The sequence below is a fragment of the Melozone crissalis genome, unplaced genomic scaffold (genome assembly GCF_028551555.1).
Source record: "Melozone crissalis strain CALT ecotype California unplaced genomic scaffold, PUWL_Pcris_2 ptg000027l_1, whole genome shotgun sequence".
NCBI lineage: Eukaryota > Metazoa > Chordata > Aves > Passeriformes > Passerellidae > Melozone > Melozone crissalis.
The window spans coordinates 43,581,347-43,607,761 of NW_026535805.1; the positions used below are offsets into that span (position 1 = coordinate 43,581,347).

A 26,415-nucleotide genomic window follows, 5' to 3' on the forward strand; every position below is an offset into this window, starting at 1 on the left:
AGTCACCATTCTGCTGAAGGTTACAGCCTGTCTGGTCTTTAATGTCTGTTTTCAAGGATGACCCCATCCACCTGTTCATTTTCCTACAAGCCTCATTCTTCACTCTGAGTGCATCCTAGTATTTTCCTTATGTCCTATATGACTCAAGGCAATAAAACCAACAATGAGGCAAACTGGTTTATGGATCTGCCGGTCCGGTTTGTGCTACTTCCAGCAAGCGCTGCTAGGTGGCAATATGTTACCTGGAAAAGCACGAGCTTCCAGCCGCCGTCGCCTTCCTCTGCTCCCGACCGTGCCTGGGCATCGCTCCGCTCCAAAGAGGGGACGGGCCCTTGGAGCAGGACCTGGTGAGAGCAGCTTCACTCACACAGATCTTTATTGAGGTTTTCCAGACACAACTCCAGGGCTGAATCCTACTGGAAAAATTCTTTGTGAACCCAAGAGGAAAAACAAGAGGCGAGTCTGCTTGTTGCAGATAGTGTTGTAAAAAGGAAATGGATCCTTCTATTGTATAAAGATAGCATTGCCTGGGACTAGACTATGTCATATTCTCGAGTTTCTGAATAATACAAAGTTGAAAGCACTTGTTCAGCATGTAAAACTTTTGTTTTACATGAATGAATAATTGAAATCCCTACACATTCAATCATAATTTTTAATGAACTGGGCCAATTTTGGAACATTTTATTGACAGCTGGGTTGAAAAACAGCTTTAATAAAGATGGAGAAGATATATTTTCAGTTACATATTTCAGCCATGCTACAAATACTTACAACTGAGTTGTCTTATGTGTATGTCTCAACAAGGACACAGAAAGACTGGCTCATATTTGCACAATGTTTTGAATTTGCAAAGCACTAAGCAATCTTCATTGAAACCATTTATTTCCCTTGATCTGGCTGCTGGCAAAACCGAGGGCAGGGCCGTGTGTGACAGTGCCATTTTATGCCAGCCTCAAGTTTACACAATTCCAGTTTGATGCCAGGGTAGCTTGCGGCATGCTCAGCACTTTGGCCCAGCTGCCAGAGCTGGATACAGGTGAGAGGCACCTGGAGCCGGAGAGGCACAGCGGCCAGGAGCAGGACAGCTGGAAAGAGCTCCCACTTAGGCTGACAGGTAAAATAGATGGATGTGAAAATGGGGAGCCCAGGTCTCTCCTTGTGGCGACGTGGGCAGGGAGCTGACATCTCTGCTGCTGCTGCGCGCCCCTGGCACAGCAGGCGGGGGCCCCGCCGCTCCAGGCTGGATGCTCCCGGCAGCGATTCCTATCCTCAGGCGAGAGCTCGTCCTGAGCCAGCGGAGAAACGAGGATCTCCAATTCCCCTGACTAGGACAGAAACACAGGGCTTGGTTTTCAGAGATAGAGGCGATCGGTGCAGAAAACAACAATAATGACGACCTGCTTATGTACTATTTAGCAACCTTGGAGCTGACAAGTATCGTCTGCTTCAAAATTGCCTAAATTCAGGCAGAGTTCTCGCTGTTAGGGGTCACGCCTCTATGGACGCGGTGTGAAGCCCTCTCCTACCGGCCCCAAGTCAGCCCCAGCTCCCGGGACCGCCGGACTCGGGGCTGCCCCGACACCGCCGGGCTCGGGGCCGCCCGACACCGCCGGGCCCGGGGCCGCCCCGACAGGCGGCGGCGGGCCCGGCCCGGAGGCCGCGGCCGCGGTTCCCGGCGGGGCCCTTTCCCCGCAGCACCGCCCATCTCCGCTGCTCCGCCGGCGCCGGGGCCGGTCAGAGCCGGGCCCAGGTCAGTGCCGGCCGCAGGGCTCCGTTGCCCCGGCCGCCCGCGGCCCTCGGGGGGAAAAGGGGCATCTGCGGGGGAACGGGGCCGCCGAGGCGGCGCGGGGACCCGGCAGCGTCCGGGGCGGGGCAGGCGCGGGGCGTCCCGGTCCCCGCGAGGCCTCGGGGCGCCCGCGGCTGAGGCGAGGTGGCTCCTTCGGTGCGGGAGAGGCCGGCGGTGCTTCTGCTCAGCCCTGACGCCTCGGGTCCCGCTTTGGAAACCGCCGGTCACCGCCCACTTCGGCCCTGCTCGGCACTGAGCCCTGCCTTGGCGGTTGTTTTAGCATAAAGTCATTTTGTTAAAAAAAAAAAGGTGTCAGAAAAGCTTCCCTAGGTCAGACTGCGATCCCAAAATCCCGGGATTTTGGCATCGCAGGTTAGCAGCAAGAAATGTCCCCTGGGGAAGTAGCTTCCACCCCTCGGTCTCTTGAATCTTGTCATCTTCCCATGGTACAGGGAGGTTGCCATTGCTTCCCGGGATTCAGTGTGTGGAACCAAGGAAGCCGGGGACAGGCAGTCCCGATGTGGTGCTGCTGGTCACCACTGCTGTGACAGGGGGACAGGAGAATCGTGGCTGCGTGGCCGGCTCGGACCTCGGTAAATGGTTGTTTTGGAGTTGGCAGGAGCATTTATGGGTGGTGGTGGTAAGGTGAGAATAGTAAAGAACAGTGAATTAAGTGGAATTCAGAGTACTTCTTGACTATAAAAGCTACACTTTTCAAGGCAACCATTGGGAAAGCATCAGTATTTGCAGTTACGGCAAGAATTGGATTCATGCATTTATGGTTCAGGATTTGGTGACTGAAAGGCAAATGATGAGTTGGTTGTGGTTGTTTCCGTTCATGTGAAGTTGTGCATCTGCCCTTCTTAAAGGTGCCTAAAACACACCTAGTGGGCAGTGAACTTAAAAGACTTTTCTGTCATTGTTAAAAAAGCTCCTTTGATGACATGTGTGAAGAGAACCTCTTTGGATCAAAGCATTAAAAAATAAAGGACCCGAGTGCTTTTTGCAGAATATAACAGATTCTTGCTCTCTGCGATGAAATTCAAAATCTTTCACTCACCATGGGACCAAAATCAAATGTTTTCAGGTAGTGTCATCTGTATTTATGGAAAGGCTTTCTTTGTCGGCTGTTTTGCATCCTTAAATACCATTGTTTCTCAGTATGTATCTTTGTGATTTGTTTACTGTTCTTCAAAATAATTAAGATGTAATTGAGAGAGAATGTAATTGTTTAGATATGGAAGGACAATTCACATCTAAACTCTAGCCTACAGGGCTCATTAAAAAACTAAATGAAGAACACATAGTTTGGAAAGCCGTAGCTTACTATGCCCAGAATTGAGCTGCTCAGAAACAATGAAATAACAAGAAAAAAAGAGAAAAACAGAAACGAGGTGCAAATGGTCAACCAGCTTAAAACTGAATCTACAGACAAGGGGTTTTTTTTACTTACAGGGTTAAAAGTTTTTTCTTCCTCCAGTTAATTTTTGTTTCCCTTGTACATTATTTGATGCTATTTCAGTTGGTTAATTTGGACATGGTCTCATTTCTTGTTTCTTCAGCTTCTGGATGGATAAACTTTGTTTCTAATGCTGACATCTAGAAAGTAGCAGGCCCAAATGTTTTGTTCTCTCAACTGTAATACAGAGGATACAAAATTGTCCTTGAAAATACCAGCTACTTTTAAAGCCTGTTTTTAGAGGAGTCATAAGGCTTTTCAAGTAACTTGATGAACTGGAGGGATTGTTGATCCTATCTAATTTGTCTACAGTGCAGGTACCAGAGACAATGTACTAAAATTTTGAACAGGGCTCAGCAAGTTTGAGAGCCATGCCATTTTGAGAAAGGCATGAGGGATCTGTTCCCTAGTTGGGGAGGCAGAATCTCCTCAGCTCCCCAGCTTTGTTTAGTTTCTGTATTTTCAAGTTATGTTTTGTCAGTAGGTTTTCTGCTGCTGATCCTTTAGCATGCTTATGATCTGCTCACTGATTGCTTTCAGCAGTGAGGAAGCCAGCTGGAGAAGTGACTGCCCTCAGCTTGCTTCATCTGGTAATTATTAGAGTGGGAGAAGCTGTTGGACAAGGTGTTTAAGTTAACCTAACCCACGCATCCTGGAAGGAAAGCAGAGAGGTGGATAAGTGGGTGAGGTAGGTGGAGGGCTCTGTAACCTTCAGGTGAGGGGTGGTGACAAGCGACTGACAACAGAGGAATCTTGTGTGTGAGTCCTCCCTACTACACCTTTCTTGTGTCTGAGGGCAGGGTCTACTGACTCCTTGTCACTGTGAGACCAAGCTGGCCTCTTTTTGTGTTTGAATCTCTTCTCTTTTTTCAACACCATAATTTATTTTCTTTTTTTTTTATTCCATATAATCACCCACCAGCCTACTTCCTAGGGTTACAGACAGTTGTTATTTTCACTCATTTTCAACCTACTTTTTTTTTCCCTACAAATGGGCTATTTTCATGCTTTGTTTCTCCATCACTCTGCCTTTTCATCTGCTTTCATGCTGTAGGGTCAGTTGTGCCAGCCCTCAGTACTGGGCCACCACTTGCTTTCCATTAATTGGCCACTACAGGAACCTCTTGAAGCATCTGCCAGTCATGGTGACTGCTCTCTAGTACAGGTGAATGCCTTTTAAATGACTGGTAAGCCACCCACAGGGTTGAATTGTGAGTCATCTCGTCATTATCCTCAATTCACATCTTCTAACCTTTCTTCCCTTCTTTGCATTTCTGCGCTTGTTGCCGAAATTGCAGCTGCCAAAGGTCTTCATCAAGTCAGGTTTTCTTCTTGACCAAGTGCCCTTGATGCCTTTGGTAGTCTCACAAAAGTCCCTAATTGTTTTTGTAATGCCATTTGAATATTTTCTCCTCCCTGAGATTTATTTTGTGGATTTTGTCTGTTGAATCCCTTTATTTCTGTTATGCTTAATCTCAGTTTACCTTCATCCAAACCCAGAAATTCAGTTGATGGGGTTCTTTTTCCAGAGTCTATATCTGCTCATCACACCTGTCACATCCTGCCCTAGATGAAAGGGCATGCTTGTTTCTCTGATGTATTGAAAACACATCCCTGCATCTTTTTTTCCCCATTTTCTTTTTCCCTGACTTGTGTCAATAATTCAGGCACCATTTTTGAACTGGAATTTTCCTTGCTCAAATATTTTAATTTGCTGATTTAGCTTGCTGTGTAGTGCAGTGTTTCTTGTTTGAGCATACAGCTCCTAAGATTCAGTTCTCTGGTTTGTATTAGCTCTTCTGCCCTTTCTTCTAGAAACTTGCTACATACAGCCTTTACCTCTTACTTTGGCCAGGTGTCTTAATGTTCAGTGATAATTGCAACTGGCAGCATTGCTGGAGGTTGCTGTTTGGTACATCGTGTGTTAGGAGACATTTGGGTTGCAGCAGAGTAGTTGTAATGACTGGGCAAATACCCTTGCTCAAGACTTACAAATATCCCAAAGAATCTACTCAGAGAGTATTGATGTGGGTGTTATCCCCAGTATTACTATGTTTTATTAACATTGTAAGGTCTGAATTTTACCCAGACAGTTGCCAGAGGCTGTCAGAAGGCCTCTGATAATCTGCATGCACAAAAATACATAGATCGTGAGTGCCTGCATGTAGATACATTTACTGCTCTTGTAGATACATGTGCTGCTCTTGCATAATGCGTGTTGGTCCTTTGTACTGAAGTGCTGCCACTGGATGTGTTTATATTAACCCACAGTCTGCTGCCCCACAGGCAAGGGTGTTGCAAAATCACTTGAGTGTCAAATGGGATTTAAACTGTTGGTTTGTGTAAGAGGTACAATAGCTATGGAATGAACAACTATTGATGGCCATACTGTTGGCTTCTCTCTTGGTTGTCACCAGTGATATATAAAGCTGTAGCACTTAAAACATATGAAAGATGTTAATTGACCACTGTTATTCCTATACTGTCAGGTTGGGCTGTTTTTCATTGTAGGAACTGTGAATAAATTACCTTTGCTACAGAGGCTAATGGGCATAGTGTGTTGCCTTTTTAAAATTAGACTAAGATTCCATTTCTGTAAGTATGTATAAATAGATGTGATTATGCTAAACTGAAAATCTGAAAATTTTAGTGTTAATAATATCTCCTGGCTGGTCCTACAACATTGTAAGTGTTACTGCAACATCTTTCTTTCACTGATTTCATGCAAAATACAGAAATAATCAATCTCAGTCATGCAATGGATTGTGAGCGCTCTGTACTGATTGAAATTCTGGGTGTTGTTTGTCAGATATCAGCAGAAATCCCTTTAGACTGAGAGAGCTCTAGCTCTTCCTATCATACTTTTCTTGAGTGGCTAGCTCAGTCAGACTGAACTATTGAAATAATCTCATTTTTATTAAAAAATTGCATTGGTCACTGACCGGTACTGTAGGAGATGGTTGTAAAGAAAATAATTCAAAGATTAAACCTTGCATGAGTCATTAATCATGAGTCATGATCAGCAGGCAGTGGTATCCAATTTGTTTTCTAATCCTGCACTTGCTGCTGTTCTTTATTACCATAGTGATAATATTAAAGAGCTGTTAATGCATATAACCACGCAGTTGAAAATGACAGACTCTTTTTTCATTGGAATAAAATTTCCATATCTTAAGTTTGTTTTGCTCACTATATTTCTTGTCATGAGAAATTCAGTAGTGTATAAAAGCCATAAAATAGTTCATGTCAGTAAGTGGTTAAGTTAGCGGAACAGCCTTTTCCCCCCCACCTTTTTGCTTTCAAGCCAGTCATTGGGGCTTCCTAGAGAATTTGATCTAGTCTGTTTCAGTATGAGAGCTGGGGACACCTTGTATTCATTAAAAATTGGGAGTTGGTTGTTCAAGGTACACTTTACAAGGAAAGGCTGCACTGTCCATGTATTTCATGTTTGTTCTCTCCTGAGCAAAAGCTAGCGGCTGGATGGAAAGTTTTATTGCTTTAATATGCGGAGGAATGACTGCTGAGGTTTTAGAGAAAAGGGGAAGGCTGTCTCTCTCTTGAGAGACTGAATATGAAAAGAACCAATTAGGAGAAATGAGCTTTAGAAACCCATTTTCACTCTTTAAATAAAATTCTAAAAGCTCTGAAAGGTGGTAGCAGAAGTGTTGCTGACTATTAGAATGTGCATAGATGGAGAGTGTTTGGGTGCAGCAGCAGTCAGGGCATCTTTTTTTATGAAGTAATGAATCTTGTATTCAATTTGATTTTAAACTTGATTAAATTTTGTAATTAGTTTTATTAGTTTACATTTTGGAAAAGTTCATTGTGACAGATTAAAGCCTTGTTTGCCAACAGATATTAAAAAATCATCCCTTAAAGTTTTCTTGTGCAGATGATTTTATAATGCATAGATTTGTGTAGGCCTTACTAGTTTCTTTGTGTTGAGTTTGTGAGATCCTGTGATATTGCTGGCTGCAGTTTGGCAGGACAGGTATGAATCTACTGGCATAGATGGCTCTTCACAGTTGCCTGGTATTGCTGCATGTACCTTCACATCCCATAGTGTGATTGCTCTGCAAACTCCTCCTCCCTTTGAATGGGGACTATACCTGCACCAACAGAAGCATTTTCAAGTTTAGCGTAGAATGCTACAGCCAGTGACAAGATAAGTGTTCACCTGACAGGACTGTTCACTTGTTTCATTAGGAGCTAATTGTCTGTGGTTTTTAATGTGCATTTCCTTGATCATGTGTAAATAATAAAGGTTTTTAAAAATGTTGAGTCTGTAAGATACCCTGAACAGAGCATACAATATAGCTGGCACCAAATTCTGTCTCAGTGAATGTGTTTGTGTTCTGAGTTCACCTGAGAAAAACTTACCAACAGCTGCTTGCCAGTTTTGAAAGTATCTTGTTTCTGCCAAATATGATTCTGAAACAAAGAAGGTCTTTTCCCAGTTATCAAAAAAATGAGCATCTACCATGTCTTCTGAGTGGCCAAGCCCATTAAAAAGTAGGTTGGGGCAAAGGTAGGACTACTCTATCAAATTGCAAAATAAGCATTTCTTTTCCCATGTCCTGTGGGGATTCTTTTGATTCCCATTCTGATTGGGGTCTAAGATGACTTTATTTCCAGATCAGCTGTTTTCAGTTCAGGCTTTATCCAGTTTCTTTCAAGTCACTTGTAAACTGCTTTCTCTAGTACACCCATTTCCAGAGTAAATAAATTAAGGCAGAGATGCAGATCAAGTGATAATTACTTTCTTGTTATTTCCTGATCTACAGTTGTACACTGTAGAGTGGAAATAGCAGAGGAATAGGCCATGGGTACACTGGTACACAGAGATACTTTACAAGTATTATTACCTGTATAAAAGGCAAGTATGGCACTCAGTGCATAATACTGCTGCACACTTCTCATCCTTGGGAGCACTGCACAGACTCTGTGCCCCAATGAGATTAACTCAAAGTGCTACTGGGATGATTGGGAAAAGCACATAGCAATCAAGGGCTAGGCAGACTAATTAGTTTTAAGATAAGGTGTGACAATTGTGTTAATGGAATTAGGTGACAGGGAGCAGACTTCGATATAAGAATGATCTTCAATTCTTAATTTTTAAGTTCCTCAGGTATTTCTCTGGGGAAGGTCTTGCTCTAATAGTTGCTTACAGAAAAGCAGGACATCCAGATCTTGAAAGTTGTGGGATTTGATAGGATTTTTCCTCCATTATAGGTGTGTTCGAAAGTCCTGGTATTTTCTTTGAGGGAAGGGTGAGAGAGGGTTTGGAAGAGTAATACAGAGTAAATTGATCTAGTGGAATATGTAGATTTTTCTGTAGTTTTTGAGCCTCTTTTGCTTTCTGCACACAATAACTTTTTTGGTAAATTTTAAAAAGAAATATTTTAAAAGGTGCTAATACCTGGTTTAACTACTAAAATCACTCCATAAAACAACTTCTGTTTACTTGTGACGGTAGATTCAAATGAAGAATTTTGCTAATATAGTTTGCAGTCATTTCTGCCAACTGTTATGATTGTATTACCTGTATATTAGTTGCTGCTGTCATACTTCCCTCTTTCTCAGAGGACTGAAGTGGATTTCAAAAGAAGTTTCCTAATTTTTTTTTTCCCCTCACTCCCTGTATTTCCAGAAATGGCCCTTGCTCTGTGGAAGAACTTTCTTCAGATTACAATGAAAAGGATACTACAGCAAAGAAGGTTGTCACTGTATAATGGTGCTCATGGCTATGAGGAAGAATTGATAAAGAAGAAACTTCAGCAGTTTTCTGGTGGATCTGTCAACCTTGTGAAAGAAGACAATGGCATTGCAATACTTACTTTGAATAACCCCAAGTTAATGAATGCCTTCACAGGTATTAATTAGTTGAGGGGATTGCTGGTTGGTTTTGGTCTTTCTCTTGTTCAGTTACCTATTTTGACATTTTGCCTAAAGAAAGACAAACACTCTGCTTTACCACGTCTTAGTTAGAAGAGTAAATGTGTTTATTCTGATGTGCAGCAAATGTGTCCAGTGTTTTGTAGTAACTTTGCTATACATGTCATAAGAATCTAAGAAATTCTCAATGACACAAGGACTGTCTTGCAGAAGGTGCTTCTCCCCATGTTGTTTAAGTGTTAGCACAATTCTGCCCCTGAGCTCTTTCTTGCATCTCCTCTCATTTTGTCATCACTGCTCTGGAAATATGGAAGGCATTTCTGTGGGCATGAGACAATGCCACCTCCCTTCTGTAGGTGATAGAGAAAGAAAGATTGAGTTTATTGCTTGGTTCTTTAGCTAAAGCCTTCCCTGTACATTAAACTTCTGTAGTTTGGTCTTTTCCACTTACCCAAACTGGCTTCCATTTGTTCTTCATTTGCCTTATGTCTTAAATATCAGTGACTGGTTAATTAAAGATCAGATGAGCTGGGTATTCTCAACTGTTGCAGGTCAGTGATCTATTTAATATGCTTTTACACTGGGGCATGCTTAGCTATCAAAACCAAGTGCCCTATTTTATTAATCTTGTATTATGAGAGGGCTTTGTTCTCCAAGTTGAGTATATTTGCTGTCTCTTCTTAATTATCTCGATTATTCCAATTTATGTCACTCTCTTCAGATATGAGTGGCACAGGTCCAGGGTGTGAACCTGCTTGAGCTGGAGCTGTGCATAAGCCTTCACTGTAAGAATTATTTTATCTGTTAATATTTTGATGTGGATGCATTTGTGTCATCTTGCTAATTTCTTTGTTGCTGTTCTGTCTTCCTGCCCAGTTCTCACTGTTCCTTTGCTGTGAGCAAACATTTTGCAACATACTAGCAAAGTATGCACTTTAGATGCAGAATGACAGTCTGTTCTTTCCACTAATGATTGTTAGCTGTAAGGAACCTAGGAGAGCAGCAGAATTGGTGGTAATGCACCCAGATGTTTCTGCATTCTCTTTTGTTTTGCTTAAAAAACTCATGTATAAAATCATTACCTAACTTAAGAAATTGTAGCTAAAAGATGTTAGCGTAGGGATTGTCCTTCTGCATGCCTCCCTGTCAGCATACATGCTGTTATACAAATCATAATTACATGGTTGTTTCTCCTTTTTCTACAGATTGGTTTCTATTTTTGACTCAAAACAAAACTGTGCAAAGTACACCCTGTAGACTGAGTGCTTTTAGCTTGTTTGTTGGGGAAGTTGAAAGGGGCATGCAAAGTGAGCTGTAACAGCAAAAGGAGAGAGCAGACTGGGTTTTTCTGCTCTTTGAAGATCAGGAGCAATAAAAGTAAAATTGCTTAACCCAAACTTTCATAGAAACTGGCAAATAGGCTCTCTGTTTTCTGTGTGCTTGCCAGGAGGGGCTCAGAAGTGATTGGTGGCCGTGCTGAGCAGATGCAGCTGCCATTTAGGCAACTGATAGCTGTTCTTTGCCTATACAATGTTCTATGTAATGTTAATGTGCTGAAATCATATCACACATCTGGAGATGAGCACCCAAAATTAGCAGACATTTTCTCTCTGGCTCAGTTAGTTGTCTGTAAAATAATCTCTCCTCTGCTTACAGGACTGCTGTGAAAATAACTTATTAGTGTATGTCAATTAGATGTTCTAGTAGCAAAGAGCTACAAAAACCACTGAGGAAATTAATAGCTCTGTCTTTGTTACAGATCCTCATTAGCATATAACAAATGAGCCATGGGATCAGGCAGTTCTGTTTTAAAGCAGTGTGTAGAGAGCTGTACTCCATTTTGCTAGGCAATAGCCTCAAAAAATTGCTCAGGCAGATCTTACTGTCAGTTCAAGAGATGCTGCTTCTTTCTGCTGTACACCTCTGCTAGAGACCTTTGTTTTCAAGGGAGGGATAGTAGAAGCAAAATCAGGCTGATCCCTTTGCTGCTGCAGTGAATGGTATGGCATCTTAATTTATACCGATCTTAGTTTCATTTTTAACATTATTATTTGTAAAATGCATTTGCTGAGAAACTACTAGGAACTTAATCCTTTGCCTTCAGTTGTGTATCAAATAATGCTCTTCAAGGGGCAGGATGGGGTGTGCTACCCCTGAATTGCCTCAGCAGAAACTGGTTCACTTCATCAGCCAGAGCCTGCAGGTACAGCTACCTCCCTGTCAAATTCTGTTGATTCTGTGTCTCAGAGCTTCTGAATAGTGGCAGATGTGAATTCATATCTCCATGCACGCTCCCTCTGGAAAGCTGCAAAACATTATTAAACTGTTGAGGGAAATTCTATTTTCCAGGCATTTACTTTACACAGCAGTTTTTTATCTCAAAGGAATTATGTTTATTCTAAGCTTGAGCAACTCCTGAAATCAAAAACAGAACAAAATTGTTGGCAAATGGCTAATGGGCGATACGGAGATTGTTATGCCTTTTTTCTCTTCTTAATTGGAATCTAATAGCCACCTGTTTGAAATGGTCTCTCTGGAAACAAATGCTAATAATGTCAGTTTAAGCCTGGTAGAGCCAATTTCAGCAACCCAGCCTCTCACTGAACTAAACTTGAATGTAGTTTAAAAGAGAAGAAAGCTGGCCTGTAGGAACTAGAAAATAATGATGATAGTTTTTATTTTCTAGAATTTACTTGAAAATATTTATGCTCAGATTACAGTTAAAATGCGAGCAAACTATTTATTATTAATTCTGTAAAAAGCATGAACTTAGTGGTATCACCTACTGAAAGACTAAGATTGGCAGAATGAGGATTTGCTTTAGTGTTGTGCCTTCTTCATTATGTCAAACATCAGGAAATATACCTGTTAGTAAAATAATAGTTCAGTGTTGTCAGGAATGGAAAAGAGCCTCTCACAGGAGGGTAGGACAGGCCCTGGCCAGTGTCTTTTATCCCCTGCTATTGCATGTAACAAGCTCATATGGATCCTGCATTTTTTCAGTTAACTTGATTTTTTTCTTGGAATACTCTGTGGAAAGACTCTTCAATACCTCACTGCTTTGCCCATTAAAAGAACCACAAACAGTGGTTCTGCTGTATTTGATTCTAGCAATGCTTGAATGTCATCCCAAATACCCCTCTGTTAAGAAGATTTAAGAAGGAAAATATGCAAGAAGTGAAATCCACAGGGTTAATGCACACCTGTTTGAATGGCAGCATTTGCAGAAAAGTTGAGTGTGCCATCAGGCTGGAAAAGCACTTCAAGTGAAGACCCACAAAAATCTCATCTAGGCCCAGTTCTGCTCAGTATTTTCATTCTTGGCTTGGATTATGAAGCAGAAGGTGAACTGCTGAAATGGTCACATGACCCCATATTAGGAGAGCTCGCAAGGTTATTTTTTGGAGTAGAGGAGAGGCATTCAGTGATCTTGATTAGCTGCTGCTAAGAGCTCAAGATCAACAGGGTGAAATTCAGTGAAAACAAATGTAATGTGCAACATACAAAAAGCATGACTAAATTATAAATACAGAAGGGAAAGCAACTGGCAAAACTGCTGGGATTTTTTAGAGGATCATAGTAGGGACTTGAAAGTGGCTACAGAAAAACCCAACTCTATGCTATTCTGGTATATAATATGTAATATATATAATATGTAATGTCCACTTGATTATTGGCTACCTCAGAAACATTGTCAAGCTGTATTATTGCAGTGTCTGACACCAAGCCTAAGGGATAAATACTTGACTGAGTGCTCACCCTTACTTCATAATGTACTGTAAGGAAAAAAACCATTAGAAAGAAAACATAAATGTCCCCTGGACTAGCTGCTAATGGGATATTTCAGAAGAGGATGAGTCGTGTACATGCATGCATAGGGTTAAAAAAGCAGCACTGTTGGCAGAGGAGAGAGTCCTTGAAAGTATTAATCAAAAGCACATGTCTGTCTGAAGAATGTAGCCATGTCCATCTAAATTCTTGTCAAAGAAGGGTAAAGCTGAGAGTGTCATCAGCCTGTATGTACTCTGCTTTCTGAAATTAGTTTCTGTACATGTTTTCTCTTAAGTATATAACTGGACTGAGTCATAGGCATTCAGAGAGGAAGAGCTTTGAATTAATGCAGGTACATTCCATTGCTGTGGAAGACACTGCTGTCTAGCATGAGCTCTAGAAACAGGAGTTTGTAGAGTTCCATATCAGGAGGAGTACTTAAGCAAATATGATGTTTATGACATTTTATGATGAATTGGATGTTTAAACAAGAAATAAAAAGATATTACTGTATGACAATATACTTTATAAAGGGAGTCTTTTTAGAAGGGAACCTTTGTTAACATTGACTGGTTGTGCCTCGAATTGACTGGTTGTCCCACCCTGGACATGATTCTTTTCTATTCTCTGTCAATTGTTTGGACAGAGAAGAATGTCAGTAACTTCAATATGACTAGTTGGACAGATCTGGATGCATATATATAAATTCATCTGTCCTGAATGTATGCAATTGTAAGCAGAATGAAATCAGGCACAGGATTTTGTTTGTTGCTTTTGTTTTGGAGCTTTCTTGAGTATAACACAAATATCCTTCATACGGAATATCCTTTGGAATTTTGGGAAGTGCATCCTTGGAGAACAAATGTATGCCAAGGATTGTGTGCAGGATTTGAGATTATACTTTCTATTGTGATTTTAAGCCCATCACTTATTAACTGTAACTTGGTTTTGCTGGTGGAAAATATAACAAAAAACATGATGGTGATGATAATTTCCTGTTAAAAATTTTGGTTTTCCCCTCTTGTGGCAGGCACTATGATGGTAGAACTCCAGGAGAGGGTAACTGAGCTGGAAAACTGGAAGGATGGCAAAGGTCTTATAATCCATGGTGCAGGAAATACTTTTTGCTCAGGATCTGATTTGAATGTTGTCAAAGAAATATCCAATTCCCAGGCAAGTATTAATACACATTAAGGTTTTGGAGAAAATTAATTTTTTGAGATACTTTTTAGACAGAAGTGTTGCACTACACTTCTGCAATTTTACATACAGGTCACAGAATGGAGTTTTAATGGTCAAAAACATGCTGTCAGCTCCTTCAAGCTGTGATTTAAATGTTATTGTAAATGATTCATGACTCTAAATTCCTACACTAGATATTCATTTTAGCCTTTTCTTTTAAAAGTGTCATTTCAGTTTCTCACAGCGGTATATGGTGAATTTTCCTGTCAGATAAAATGTGCTTCTGTAGTTTGACCTTTAGAAACAGATAAAAGTAATAATTTCTCATATTCTAAAGTTAAAAAAAGAAATTTAAGTAGAATGGCTGCTATTACAGAAAGGTTTCTATTTTATCAAAACTGTGCTTGGACCTGCATGAAATGGAAGAACAGATGCAATTCTTGCGCTGGACTTGAATCATGCGAGTCTTGTGTGTGTCTGTGAAGTTGCAGAGCTTGGGGTTTGATGGCAATTTTTTGCTCATGCCACCCATTGGACAACTTTCATGTGTGCTACAGTTCTTTCTGTGGGTTACTATGTGGATTTGGCAATGTGTGTAATAGGACTTTGCCAACTGCCAGGGAAGAGGGTCTTCCTGTGCTGCTCTTAGACCTGGTTTGCAGTTGTGGTAAGTGCCAATCCTGCTGCTTTTTTGTGGCCCCTGCAAGCTTCAGGATTTAACCATGTAAATGAAACATAATTGTCCCTTCCAGTATGACTAACAACACAAAAACTGGTTAATCTGATATTTGTCTTTAGTGATGATTTTTTTTTTTTTCTGTTGATAAAACTAAATATCATAAACCCCACAATTTTTATTTTTGGCCTTGTAAAATAAAAAGGACAGTCCAGTTTTCAAAGGGTATAGGACACTTTGTTTCCTTTTGGGAAAACCCTAAGAGAGATGCTTTTCTTAATACAGAAATGTCATGCATTATAGTATAAATGGATTTGGGGGACGTTTTCATCTGGATATTTTATAAAAACTGGCAATTTAAAAAATATAGATGTAGATGTGATTTTTTTCTAAATTGATTTTTTTTTTTGATCTGCAATTTTTAACTTCTTTGAGCATTATACCAACAGAAAAGGAGGTGAAGCCAAGCAAGGTCAGTTCTTTCCTTATTTGCAGTCTAGGCTTTCCTTTAGAAATCTGCATTCAGTAAATCTCAGTGATTCTGCTTCCATACATTTCGTATTCTCTCTGTATGCTTATACAAATTACTTGGAGCCACTGCAGTGGCAGAGAAGGCTCTTGCAAGGACTGGGTTCGATAATAGATATACTGGACAGAATTAAATGTATATGTGTTATAACTTTGTTGAGAATTCTCTACACATAATCTAGATCTCATTCTAGTATGGAAATTAAACCCTGAGTCACCAGAAATGCTCCAAGAATAGTTAAACATAGTTGCTTTTCTATTTCCATTGGAGAGTTCAAGCTATTTATTTTTTACTGAGAGTTTCTTTATAGTAGCTCCTAAAGCATCTATTTGGTGGGATTAATAGTCTTTATTAAATAAAGCTTTACTAGAATATGGAATAGCGTTTGCTGTTCTTCAATCTTACAGAACTCTTCTCTCTAACTTCATGCAGATGAGAGTGTTTGTCTGGTTTCAGATTAAGTTTTCTGTCCGTAGACATCTTCAAGGCAAAATCGAAAAAAAAAGGTCAATAGCTTCATGCCTGAACTGGTATGTCTTTCACAGTATCACAGAATATTCTGAGTTGGAAGGGACCCACAGGGATGATCGAGTCCAATTTTTAAGTGAAAGGATTGAACCCACAACCTTTTATTATTAGCACCATGCTCAAACAACTGAGCTGTCCTTTACAATTTTTTCCAAGGCTGCTTTAGCCCATATCTTTTAGTAATTGCAGAAAACACTTTAATTTTATCCAACCGGTTGCTTGAGGGAGGACTGTATTTTTCATAATTTTCGGTACAGTTTGCTTTTCCCTGTGGTGCAGAATCGGCAGAATAATGGCCAAGAATGCGGAAGGATTTTCGTGCCCCCTAGTGGCTCTTTGTCCTCCTCTCCCACTTCATTCCTTTCCTCTTTCTTTGTCCACCTTCTCCCATGTTCAATTGTTCCTAACTCTGAAGCAAACCTAGGTCCCCTGCCTGTTTTCTTTTCTGAGTGCTAACATTACATCACCAAATCACAAAAGGTAAATGAATAGTGCAATTTAAATAATTTTTTTTTCCTTCTGCCTTTATAAGGCTTTGTAAGCTGTTCCCAGTGCAAGAACCTCATTCTGGAGTGAGACTTGAAAAGTTGCCTAGCTGAAAAGCAAGAATAGCTCTTAAAGCAACAGCTCAGAAGGAGAAGCACAAAGGATAACTTTGCTTTCCTTGTCCCTGTCTAGAAGCCCTAGGACAGAGGTTCCCAAACATAAGCTGTGGAGGAAGGACTTTGGAGCACTTGGAGATAATATGTAAATTATGTTCTGTCTGTAGTGCAAATGGATTCAAAGCTCTTGCAGCAATAAGAGTCAGCATTACAGTTTTCTACTTTATGAAGGTGACTTTCTTCTTCCCTGCCTCTCCTAGGCCCACACCAAGCTATTAATCCTTTTCTTCCATATGTAGTGCATTTTACTGCATTTTACCTCCATTTCTGCTAGTTAGATATCTTCTTATTTCAAGGACAACATTAGAGCTGCAAATATAATTATTCTACTAGACTGCAGTGGGCACCTCTTAGAGAATTTTATCTGAATAGTAGCCTTTTTTTTCTTGTCAGGAAGGTTTGAAGGGTTTATTTGCTGAGACTCAAGCAATTTTTTTTTTTTTCTTGGTTTGGTGTTTTTTTTTTTTTTCCTAAGGGATGTTTTCTCTGTGGGCATTTTTTCCATGGGATACACAGTAATCTCTCTACTACCTGAGAGAATGAAGACTTTATTTTTGTCTGCTCAGACATAAATGCATTTTTCAAGTTTGTCTGTTCTGGAATTAATCTTTAATTACCATTTTGGATTTTGTCATGAGTTGAGAAGGCCAGTTTGAATGCAAGGATTCTGCTGTGATGAAGTGAAAAATTGTGTTCTCTAAAGAGCTTTTGTGCAACTTCATCCTGACAGTTGTAATATGGGAATTGTGCAAGTCTTTATCTGAGAACTGGTACCTTGGATGTTTGTGTGGGATTTGAACTTAGCTACTAAGGCAGCTATCACAAAGGGTTTGAGTGTTCTTTATTTTGGAATGGAAATATTGCGATTGTTCTTAGGGGGTGTAGGAGATGGCTACAGTGGTAAGTAAAAGCCTTTTTGTAAAACAACAGCTGCTAAAATTTTCAAGCAGCCCTCTAGTGCAGTAAAACTAAATACACTGGTTCTTGTGTAACAATTGTCATGGCACTCACATCTGCCAGAGATGTGCACTTGAACATCATAATGCTGGTTGGCTTTGGGCAGAGTAGCTCTTGGGAATACACGACTAAATGGACAGTAAATCACCTGCAATTGGCCTACTGTTATTTAAAGGTTCTATTCCAAAGATGTACTGAAGACTTACCACATATATTTTCTTTCCCTGAGTCAGAGGCTTTTAATTCAGGCAGGTTCTCTAAATTGCCAGCTTTTGTAAAACTGTGTTTTAGAAATTATTAAATTCTGATAAAGAGATGTTTGGTTTGGTTTGTTTGGATTTTTTTTCTTTATTATCTGAAAGTTGTGCTGAAATTTTTACCTACTGGTTTTTTATTTCTGCGGTGTCCAAGCATAATGTTTTCCTCTTATCTGGGATAAATAATATGTGTTGTTCAGTTCAGTATGTATATGAACATGGTGGTTCTAGATTATTTATCTCAGTTAGGTGTCAAGTTCCTGATTAATTCGAGATGTCTGAGAAGGAGGATAACAACAGGGAGGGCAGATAGATAATGATTTTGTCTCAAAATATTTTCTTAGCTCTCAGCAACTTGTGACTAAGACTTCTAGAGCTAGAGGTGTTGCCTTCTATGTAATAACCTTTTGTTGGTGTTCCTGTTGTGAGTTTATGTAGTTGCTCTTGAAATCATGTCGAGGGTGCTGTCAAGTGTTCCACATTTTAACTACGCATTGTAGGAATAAATATTTGTTTTGAACATATTTTATTTGGAGCCCTTTAGTTCTTGTGCTAGATGAGAAGTAAATGATTGTATTTTTTTCACTGTTGATTACAAGGAAGTGTAAAACACAAAGGATGTGAGACATAAGAAGTATCTTCTTTCTGGTTTGGTTTTTAATTTGTTTTGGTGTTTTGTGGTTTGGTGGTTTTAGTTTCCTTTTTTTAGCTGAAATGCTTATGGCCCAAACAATAGAAGATTAAATTGGTAAATTGTATCTTGTCTAAAACTTTCTGGATTTGGGACAGTAAAAAGTATGTAGCACACTGTGGCTTTGTACAGAATTTAAAAACTCAGATTTATGTATGTTCAACTTGAAGTGAGAAGAGGAAATTAAGAGGAAACACAAAAGTTTCACAACATAGAAATTCAGTATTGCAATTACTTTAACAGTTGCTTAATTTTAACTGACATTTATATAAGTCAATTGAGTTCTGATTTGTTTTTTAACCTGATTTATACTAGGTTTTCTATTTGTGCATAGCAGGGTTGGGCTAGAATTTGGGCAACATGAACCAGAGACAAAACCCAGCTGAAGTAAATATAAAGAATGCTTACTCCTCTTTACTTTGTCTGTGTGTTTAATTGCTGCACATTAAGATCACGTAACATTTTTTAATTTCCTATTCATTGTAGGATGGGATGAATATGTGCATGTTTATGCAAAACACCTTAACCAGACTTATGAGGTAATATATTTTATTTACTCATCTATGAAGTAATTATAAGTATCAGAATGTATTTTGGCTAATTCTTTAACGAGATGTTTAAAGATAACTATGTATGTATGTATGTATGTAAATATGTATGTTATATATGTAATTTTGAATCCCAGACCTTGTATTCCCACATGTTAATCAGGTAGGTATTTATGGATTTAAATTAGACCTTAACATTTTGCAACTATTACACTTTCCAGAGATTGGAACAGGAAAAAAAAATCCCAGGCTTATATGTGTAGAGCTAGGAGATATGAAGAATTAAGGAAATCTAAGACTTCAGATTTTCTGAAACTCAGCCTCTTTAACTCATTGGAAATTGGTAGCTCTTAAATAAGAAGCAGTAACAGGTTATGCAGCCTACATAGGTAACATTTATTTGATATATTTAATCTTCCCACTTCACAAGAGGAGTGTGTCAGTTCTACCATCTGGTAATTCTGAAAGCAACACCCTTTCCTTTAGACTTAGCTTCCCTTTAGAAGTCACATTTCTATTAAATCCATTTGTGGTAGAGTCTATGTTTTTCTGCTTAGAGCTCTTTGAAGATGAATATTCTTTGTTTTCAAATATTCATTGTTTTCAAATAATCTATATGAGAAAATGTTATGAATTAACATTTTTTCTGTAAAATTACCCAGGAGATTGGAAACTTACATTAGTAGTACTGTAAGGAATCCTCAGGATTGGAAGCCATTTGCATAAGCTTGTCTCCATATAATTGAAATTGATGGGGCAAAGCTAAGAGGAGGAAGATGTGTGAAGATTAAGTCCCCACCTCAGGTGTGTAGACTTAGTGTGTCTTTAAGCCATGGTTCAGGGGGAGCACTGAGCTGCTGTCTGGGGACATCTGTTGTAGATAGGATTAGTCTCCCTCAGAGCTGAGGCTGACTGATCCCGAGAGAGGTGCCTTGAATGGATTAGAGTGCGGATGTAGCCATCTTGGACCCACATCTTCTGCTTTCTTGTCAAGCACAGGAAAAATGACATTGCCCTCTTCCAGTGGGTTCTCTTGTGCCATGTATTGTATGAACTGTGCTGCAGCTTGTAAGGGAACTTGGGCTGTCAGAAAGTGTTGGTGCTTCTGTTGAAGGAGAACTAAAACCAAACGTGGTTATGATTAGGATGCTGACTTCTGAATGTGGTTTGTAAACTGCTCAAAAAGCTAAATGTCTCTTCACAGTAAAAGATGAAACAGCTGTATTAATGTGCAAATTCTGTGACTAACCAGCTGCCTTCATTTCTTAAGGAACTTGCCTTATCCTAAGTCACTGTTCATTAGTATTCATTTCACATCAGCAGTGGGGAAACTTTTCCTTCCCTCTGTCCTTTGAATTACCTTGAACATGATTAAATACCTTGAACATGATTAAATACAACACCAACAAAGGTAACAGATTGCTGCTTTCCTCAAAAGGTTTTGTCTGCAAAAAAAGTTTTGTTGATGACTGAGATAGTAGCAGTGTTTGAAGAAGCTGCTGAAGCTGTCATGGTAAATCTCATTAGTTTTAGATAACTCAGCCCTTCAGTTCTTTGTGTCTCTTTCTGCAGCTTTCTGTGGTGCAGTGGCTTAGAGTAGAATCTTGTGTTGCTATCCTGTCACTCCTCACAGGTAGTCTTTTTTAGATATATTCTATAGCAGGTATTTTTCATAACATGTGTTTTTCAGTACGTGATCTTTATTTTGATTCCATTTAAAATATCTGTGTTGGTGTTTCATTCTGGGATTCTGTATCAATCATGCAATTGTAATTTTGACATAAGTGGAAATGGTGTTGTGCCAATTGCCCACAAAGATGCAGTTATTTGATTAAATTGGAACAGTATATTTTTCTCAACTTTCACTGTATAAATGGTTTGGTTGAATTGTTTTTTTAATTTCTGAAAGGCTAAAAGCATGAATTTTGCTTACTGAAGTCTCTTGTGCAGGTTGCCTTTGATCAGTGTTGCACTAGTTCAAGGAAAAGCTTTTGGAGGAGGAGCAGAACTTACCACAGCATGTGATTTCAGGTAAGGCTGACAAGTGTTATGTTGGGTCAGTGATTTAATGACTGTACCATGAGGTAGTACTTCTACCAGGAGTAACCTTCCTGGGTTCCAAGGCATTTGCAACAAGATTTTGTCATCAGACTTCACAGGAAAAGTTGTGGATTCTGCCAGGCTATGTGGCTTGAATCACCGCGCAAAACAAGAGCAGTAAGGTTCTTTAGCAACTGACTGTTTTACACACCAAGTGGATCCAACTCACCCCTGAATGAGAGGTAGGAGGCTTGCAAAATTGTCTGTTTCCCTGTGTTGCTTTTTGTGAATGTCATAAAAAAAAAAAATAAATATCTTCATTACTCTTGTATTTCTTGTTCTGTGTTTATTATTTGTAATGTAATTTTGTGCTGCACAGCTGTTTAAACAAGAATTTGAGGTGCAGAGTAAAACAAATGAGGTTTCATCCCTGTTTTTTTTTACATGCAGGTGCAGGGATTTGCTAGCACAAAACAACTGGCAAAAAAAGGAGGGCTTTAATTAAACAGGCAGAACAGGAATGGGAAGACACTAAAGTAATAAAATGTCACTTTATATAAACCATTGCTAATGTGTAAACAGCCTACAGCTGTAGCAGGATAAGCACAGTGGGCAGCATCTCTGAAAATGAGAAGCTTTTAGTGAGGTTTTCATCTAAGAAAAGGAAATGTGCTTTTGAAGAGGGCCTTAGTGGGAAAGGAATTGCCCCAAACAAGCTGAAAGAAGGTACACTCAAAAGTAAAGTAAACTAGAATATTACAGTGCTGTTCCAGGTATCAAGACCAGGCTTTGGATAGAGGAGATGGTATCTGCATTGTCTGAGCCGCTTGGAAGTAATCTTCCTTTGCTTTGAAAGTAGATGTGACTGGATCTTTCTTCATCTCTGCTCAGCACACAGTGAGCTGAAGCCCAGCTGTGATGTGGGTCCAGACTGTGTTACAAATAGCAGAGAGGCTCTGTGTTTGACAGCTGCAGTGCTGGCAGGAGAATGCACCTGGGAGACTCAGCAGACCTTTCTGTATCTGTGAGCCTGTCGACAGAAAGTGTTTCTTGTTATCTCTAAATAGGCGTTTAGGGAATGGGAATATAATGAAATGGAAATCTTTTGGCTTTTTAAAATACGTTCTCTCTACTTACACTCCAGCTATGCTGTTTTGACATGCTGTGTAATTATAGGCATTATCAAGTAGCTCTTATTTGCATGAATTGAGCAGCTGCAATTCCTCTCATGCAGTGCCATAATTTTCATAATAACTACAGCTGTTGATCCATCTTCCATTACTTTCTACACACCCATCCAGTGCAACTAAATAACAGCCATTCAGGAGCAGCAAATGGGACTTAATTAATAACAGCAACAAGACAGAGAAACATACTCTGTGCTGTTATTGCTCTTGAATTTGAGAATTTTTATACTGGTGGACAAAATTCCAGGGTTTTTTGAGGACTGTAAGTAGATATTAGTGGAATAGGTATTGTGACTGTCCACAGTCACCAGATGACAAAAGATGAACGTGAGACAGAAATCAGAGATTTGTTTTCTTCATTGAATAATGTTTGAACGTTTTATTTTTAAAAAACAAAATGAGTTTGTTGTGGTTGCTTTTAATTCTAGATTTTCAAATACAGTTCTGTTTTTCACAGTCTCTGTTTAAACTACCAAACTGCTTGGTTTTGGCCTGAAATATTTTCTTATTTTTATCTCTTTCACTTTGTACTACATTAACTATACTGATATTGTTTGAGCAACTCACTTGAACCAAAATGACCTAGGTACCTCCTCTGAAATGTGGTCTGGCAGCATGATATGTATCTCTACTAAAGTAGAGGTGTGGACAAGTCCAATTTTAAGATAGCTGAGGTGGTTTAAGATATTACTGATACATTCTTCCTGTAGCGGTTCTTGTGGCTAATTGTCCCACTCTGTTTTAAGCTGGCTCTTTTTAAATTGGATTGGGGCTTGTGTGAACTTCAGCACATTTATTGCTGAAATAAGTACAGTGATAAAAAGTGAAAGCATCTGAGGTTAGTCCACCCTTAATCTGGAGGAAGATGTCTTCTCCAAACATCTTCTTCAGTCTTAGCTGTTTTATGTGTTGCTGCAGTATGGCTCTCCAGAAAAGCAGTATCCTTATAAAGATCATAAACATGTTACTGGAGGAAAAAAATCAGACCAGTCCAGACAAGGGCAAGGTAATTAATTTCCTTTCAGACTTTTTCTGATATGAAAATTGGAAAGATAAAGCTTCTGACACTAGAATTATTCATCTCAATTATTACTGCAAAACTGGGTAATGTAGAAGGGTGCAAGTATGAAACTTGCTCAGACAGCTAAGCATTTTAGTAATATTTTCAAGAAATACTGACTTTTTTCAGTGTGCCATAGTTGAGCACATGAAGGTGGCTCGTGTTTTCTGCTGCCAGATGTTAATGTATTTTATAGCTCTGCATGACACTGCAGCCATTTCAGTGAGGTGCAGAAGTGAATGTGATGTTGGATTTACTGATGGAATTTCACAAATAATTGAGGTGTCTGCTTTGGATTCCTTTATGCAGAAACTTGAAATGTGTCTTGTGCTTACACAATGTGTGAAGGCAAGGAGAGCAGATTTGGCAGGATTGGCTGAGGACTTCAGACAGGAAAACAGAAATGGTCTTGGATTGTTGGACAATAAGCTGAGAGATACAGGCAACAGACAGTAATGAATCCATTTGTGCAATTAGCAGATCACAATAATCTCTGAGTGCAGTCACTGCAATGCACCACCAGATAATAGCCAGAATAACTAACTTTGAATTCTGAGCTGTCTTGTCTTCTATTGCATGTTGCTGCCTTTGAGAAATCTCACTGGGGCAATGTCTGTGTAGGTCTTCTACACACAAAAATTTGGTCCTACCTCGCCTGGCAAATGGACTTCCATTGTATCTGAGTGCTTCTGAAACACAGAGTCTCTTTCCCCCTACCTCCTTTTTCCTCTCTAATGCTGCTGCAGTCCAAGTAGATGTGTGTCTGTGTCCCTGCCATGTAAATCAAATGTAAAAGTTGGTGTCTTGAGGCAGAGGTTGAGAGTGCAGAGATGGAAAACTGCCCATTTCTCATATCATTGATCTCAGAATGGGCTTGTAGATGGGGACAGCAGTGATTTCCTTTTCTTCTTTAGAAAATAAATTCATGAACTATAGTTTCTTCAGCTGTAGTTGATGTTGCACAGTTAAATTGCAAAGGGCCAGTTTCATTACTGTTATAAGTGCTGAGCTAACTATTAGCTTATGCTAATAATATTGCATTAATCAAATTGGCCTTCTTTCATTTTAGCAGTGTGTTTTCTGTATTTCTGTGAAATATGTAGGCATGCTTAGTATTACATTTTAAGGTGTTAAATAAGTTCCATGAAACACTTAGTAAGAGATGAAATGAAATGTTTTTAAATAGCTTTTGGTGTGTGTGTGTGTTCCTGTGATAATTTATGTTTATTTGATTCTACAAGTTGTATTTAGAGCATTAAATGCAACATAGAGGAAGTGAAAGCAACAGAAAATAATCTAGTCTCTGCATAGATGTAGCTACACTATGACCAACTTTTCAGTTGTTTCACCTTTCAAAAAGGAGAAGTGGAGGAAGGTGTAAAGACTTTAGTTTTCTGCAGTAAACTTCTTCAAAAATAGGTTTCAGAACATCAGAGCACAGCACATGAGCTTCTTTGGAAATCTTTTACTCTGTACAAGGATTTGGGCTTTTAATTTATCAGGAGGAACATTTAGGTGCACAAGATGCCTCTGTTTGAAATAAGGGTGCTTCAGGACATAGTAGCATTTTTTATTGTGTAGAGCCAGATAGGATGTAGCAACATGGGGTTCACATATTCATGAATCATTGCAGAGTCCAGGCTCACAAAGCCCTTTTCATTCATATGACTGTAACATTGCTACACATCATCAGAGAAGAGTCAGTAGCCAGATCTGAGTGGGTTCTCTGTAGAAGCCTAAAAGATAAGGGACTAAAATGTTTGTGGTTCAAAAACTGATAGCTGGATATCCATGGAACCAACCAAGAATTGATGGTAATAACACACTGTGAGAAAGAACAGGATGTGGGTGGAGTAGGGGCCCATATGGAGGTAGAGCAGCACTTTTCTGGGACAGATGTCCTTGTTCTGGTGCAACAGAAAAAGCACAACACAGTACAGGGCAAGTGCAGCAATGAGATTGAGAAATGGACAGGCACTATAGATTATGACCATCAAAGACCCTTCAAGCCTCCACCTATTTCCAGAAAGATGGAGAAGAAAGAACTGTGCATGATAACTAATTTGCATAGAAAGTGAGAAGCTTACCTCCAGAACAGGGTAAACATATCTATGAAAAGGTATTCCCCACAAAGCCTGGGCATGTGTGCAGCCCAGGACCCTGGATACTCCAGCTGGATCAGTGCTGAAGCTAGAACAGGTGATCTCTCTAATTCTCTTTCTTCCTTTCTTTCTCTCTCACACTCTTTAATTCATGTCTCTCTCTTTCTTCCCTTTCACCCTACCCCTTATCCAAAACCCGCTGCTGTGGGCTTATGCTGGGAGGTCAGGGACTTGAATAACAATGTCCTTGCCAAGTGTGTAAATTATTAATAAAACTCTATAAGCTTTTGCAGAACCTCTGACTTTTGCCATTCCTTTCAACCACGAACGTCTACGAATCTTCGGTTCTCCCTTCTCCTTAAGGGTGGGACACCACATTCTCACAGCTTCAAGTGCTTGCTGTGTGGCATAGATCACTTTTCTAAACTGTATACATTTTGGTCTCATATGTATATGTGTGTGTATATATATATATGTGTGTGTGTTTATACTTAAAATCTCCTGCAAATCAGTTGGCTATTTTAGAATTCCAATGCAGTCCTACATCACTTCCCATTTTTAGAGCCCTGGGGGTTTGTTACTACAAGTTTCTGCTTATGATTTTAAAAGTCTCACATTGCCTGCCTTTAAGAAGGCTGTTCTTATTTTTGACATGGTACATTTGACATTTGGTTAAGTAAGCACTGCCAGAAATGGGCGCAAGATCTTGTGTTATTTGCCTTGCATTTATGGGCTGCTATTGGGGGTCTTTTACCAATTTTCATTTGGGATTGAATTTTGTGTGTTTACATTCTTTCAGGAAGAGAATTTGTAGATGTAGTCTACAATTCAAATTTACCACTGTTTGATTTTAGTAGAAATTTAAATAACATCAGCAAAGCATGAATTTGAGTTGATGCTTTCTTTTTGAAGTTGTCTTTTTGCAGGGATTTACTTCATTCTAGGTTTTTAAATTTGTTTTGGGTTTGGTTGTTGTCTTTTTTTTGCCCTTGGGAGATAAAACTATCTTATCCTGGGTAAGTGAATTTTTTCTTATCAGCATGTGTCTATGTTTTAGACAACTTGTACCATGCAATCTTACA

The 26,415-nt window shown here is 39.5% G+C and overlaps 1 protein-coding gene across 1 annotated transcript in view; it reads left to right on the top strand.

The window, feature by feature from the left end:
* Positions 1 to 1,706: 1,706 nt before the first annotated feature.
* Positions 1,707 to 26,415, top strand: part of ECHDC1 (ethylmalonyl-CoA decarboxylase 1) — a 39,778-nt gene continuing 15,069 nt past the window's right edge. The window contains exons 1-5 of the mRNA XM_054279928.1: positions 1,707 to 1,753; positions 8,899 to 9,120; positions 13,945 to 14,087; positions 18,883 to 18,935; positions 20,895 to 20,975. Of these exons, the coding sequence (XP_054135903.1) occupies positions 8,901 to 9,120; positions 13,945 to 14,087; positions 18,883 to 18,935; positions 20,895 to 20,975 (497 nt within the window). The 5' untranslated portion in view covers positions 1,707 to 1,753; positions 8,899 to 8,900. The remainder of the gene's footprint in view (positions 1,754 to 8,898; positions 9,121 to 13,944; positions 14,088 to 18,882; positions 18,936 to 20,894; positions 20,976 to 26,415) is intronic.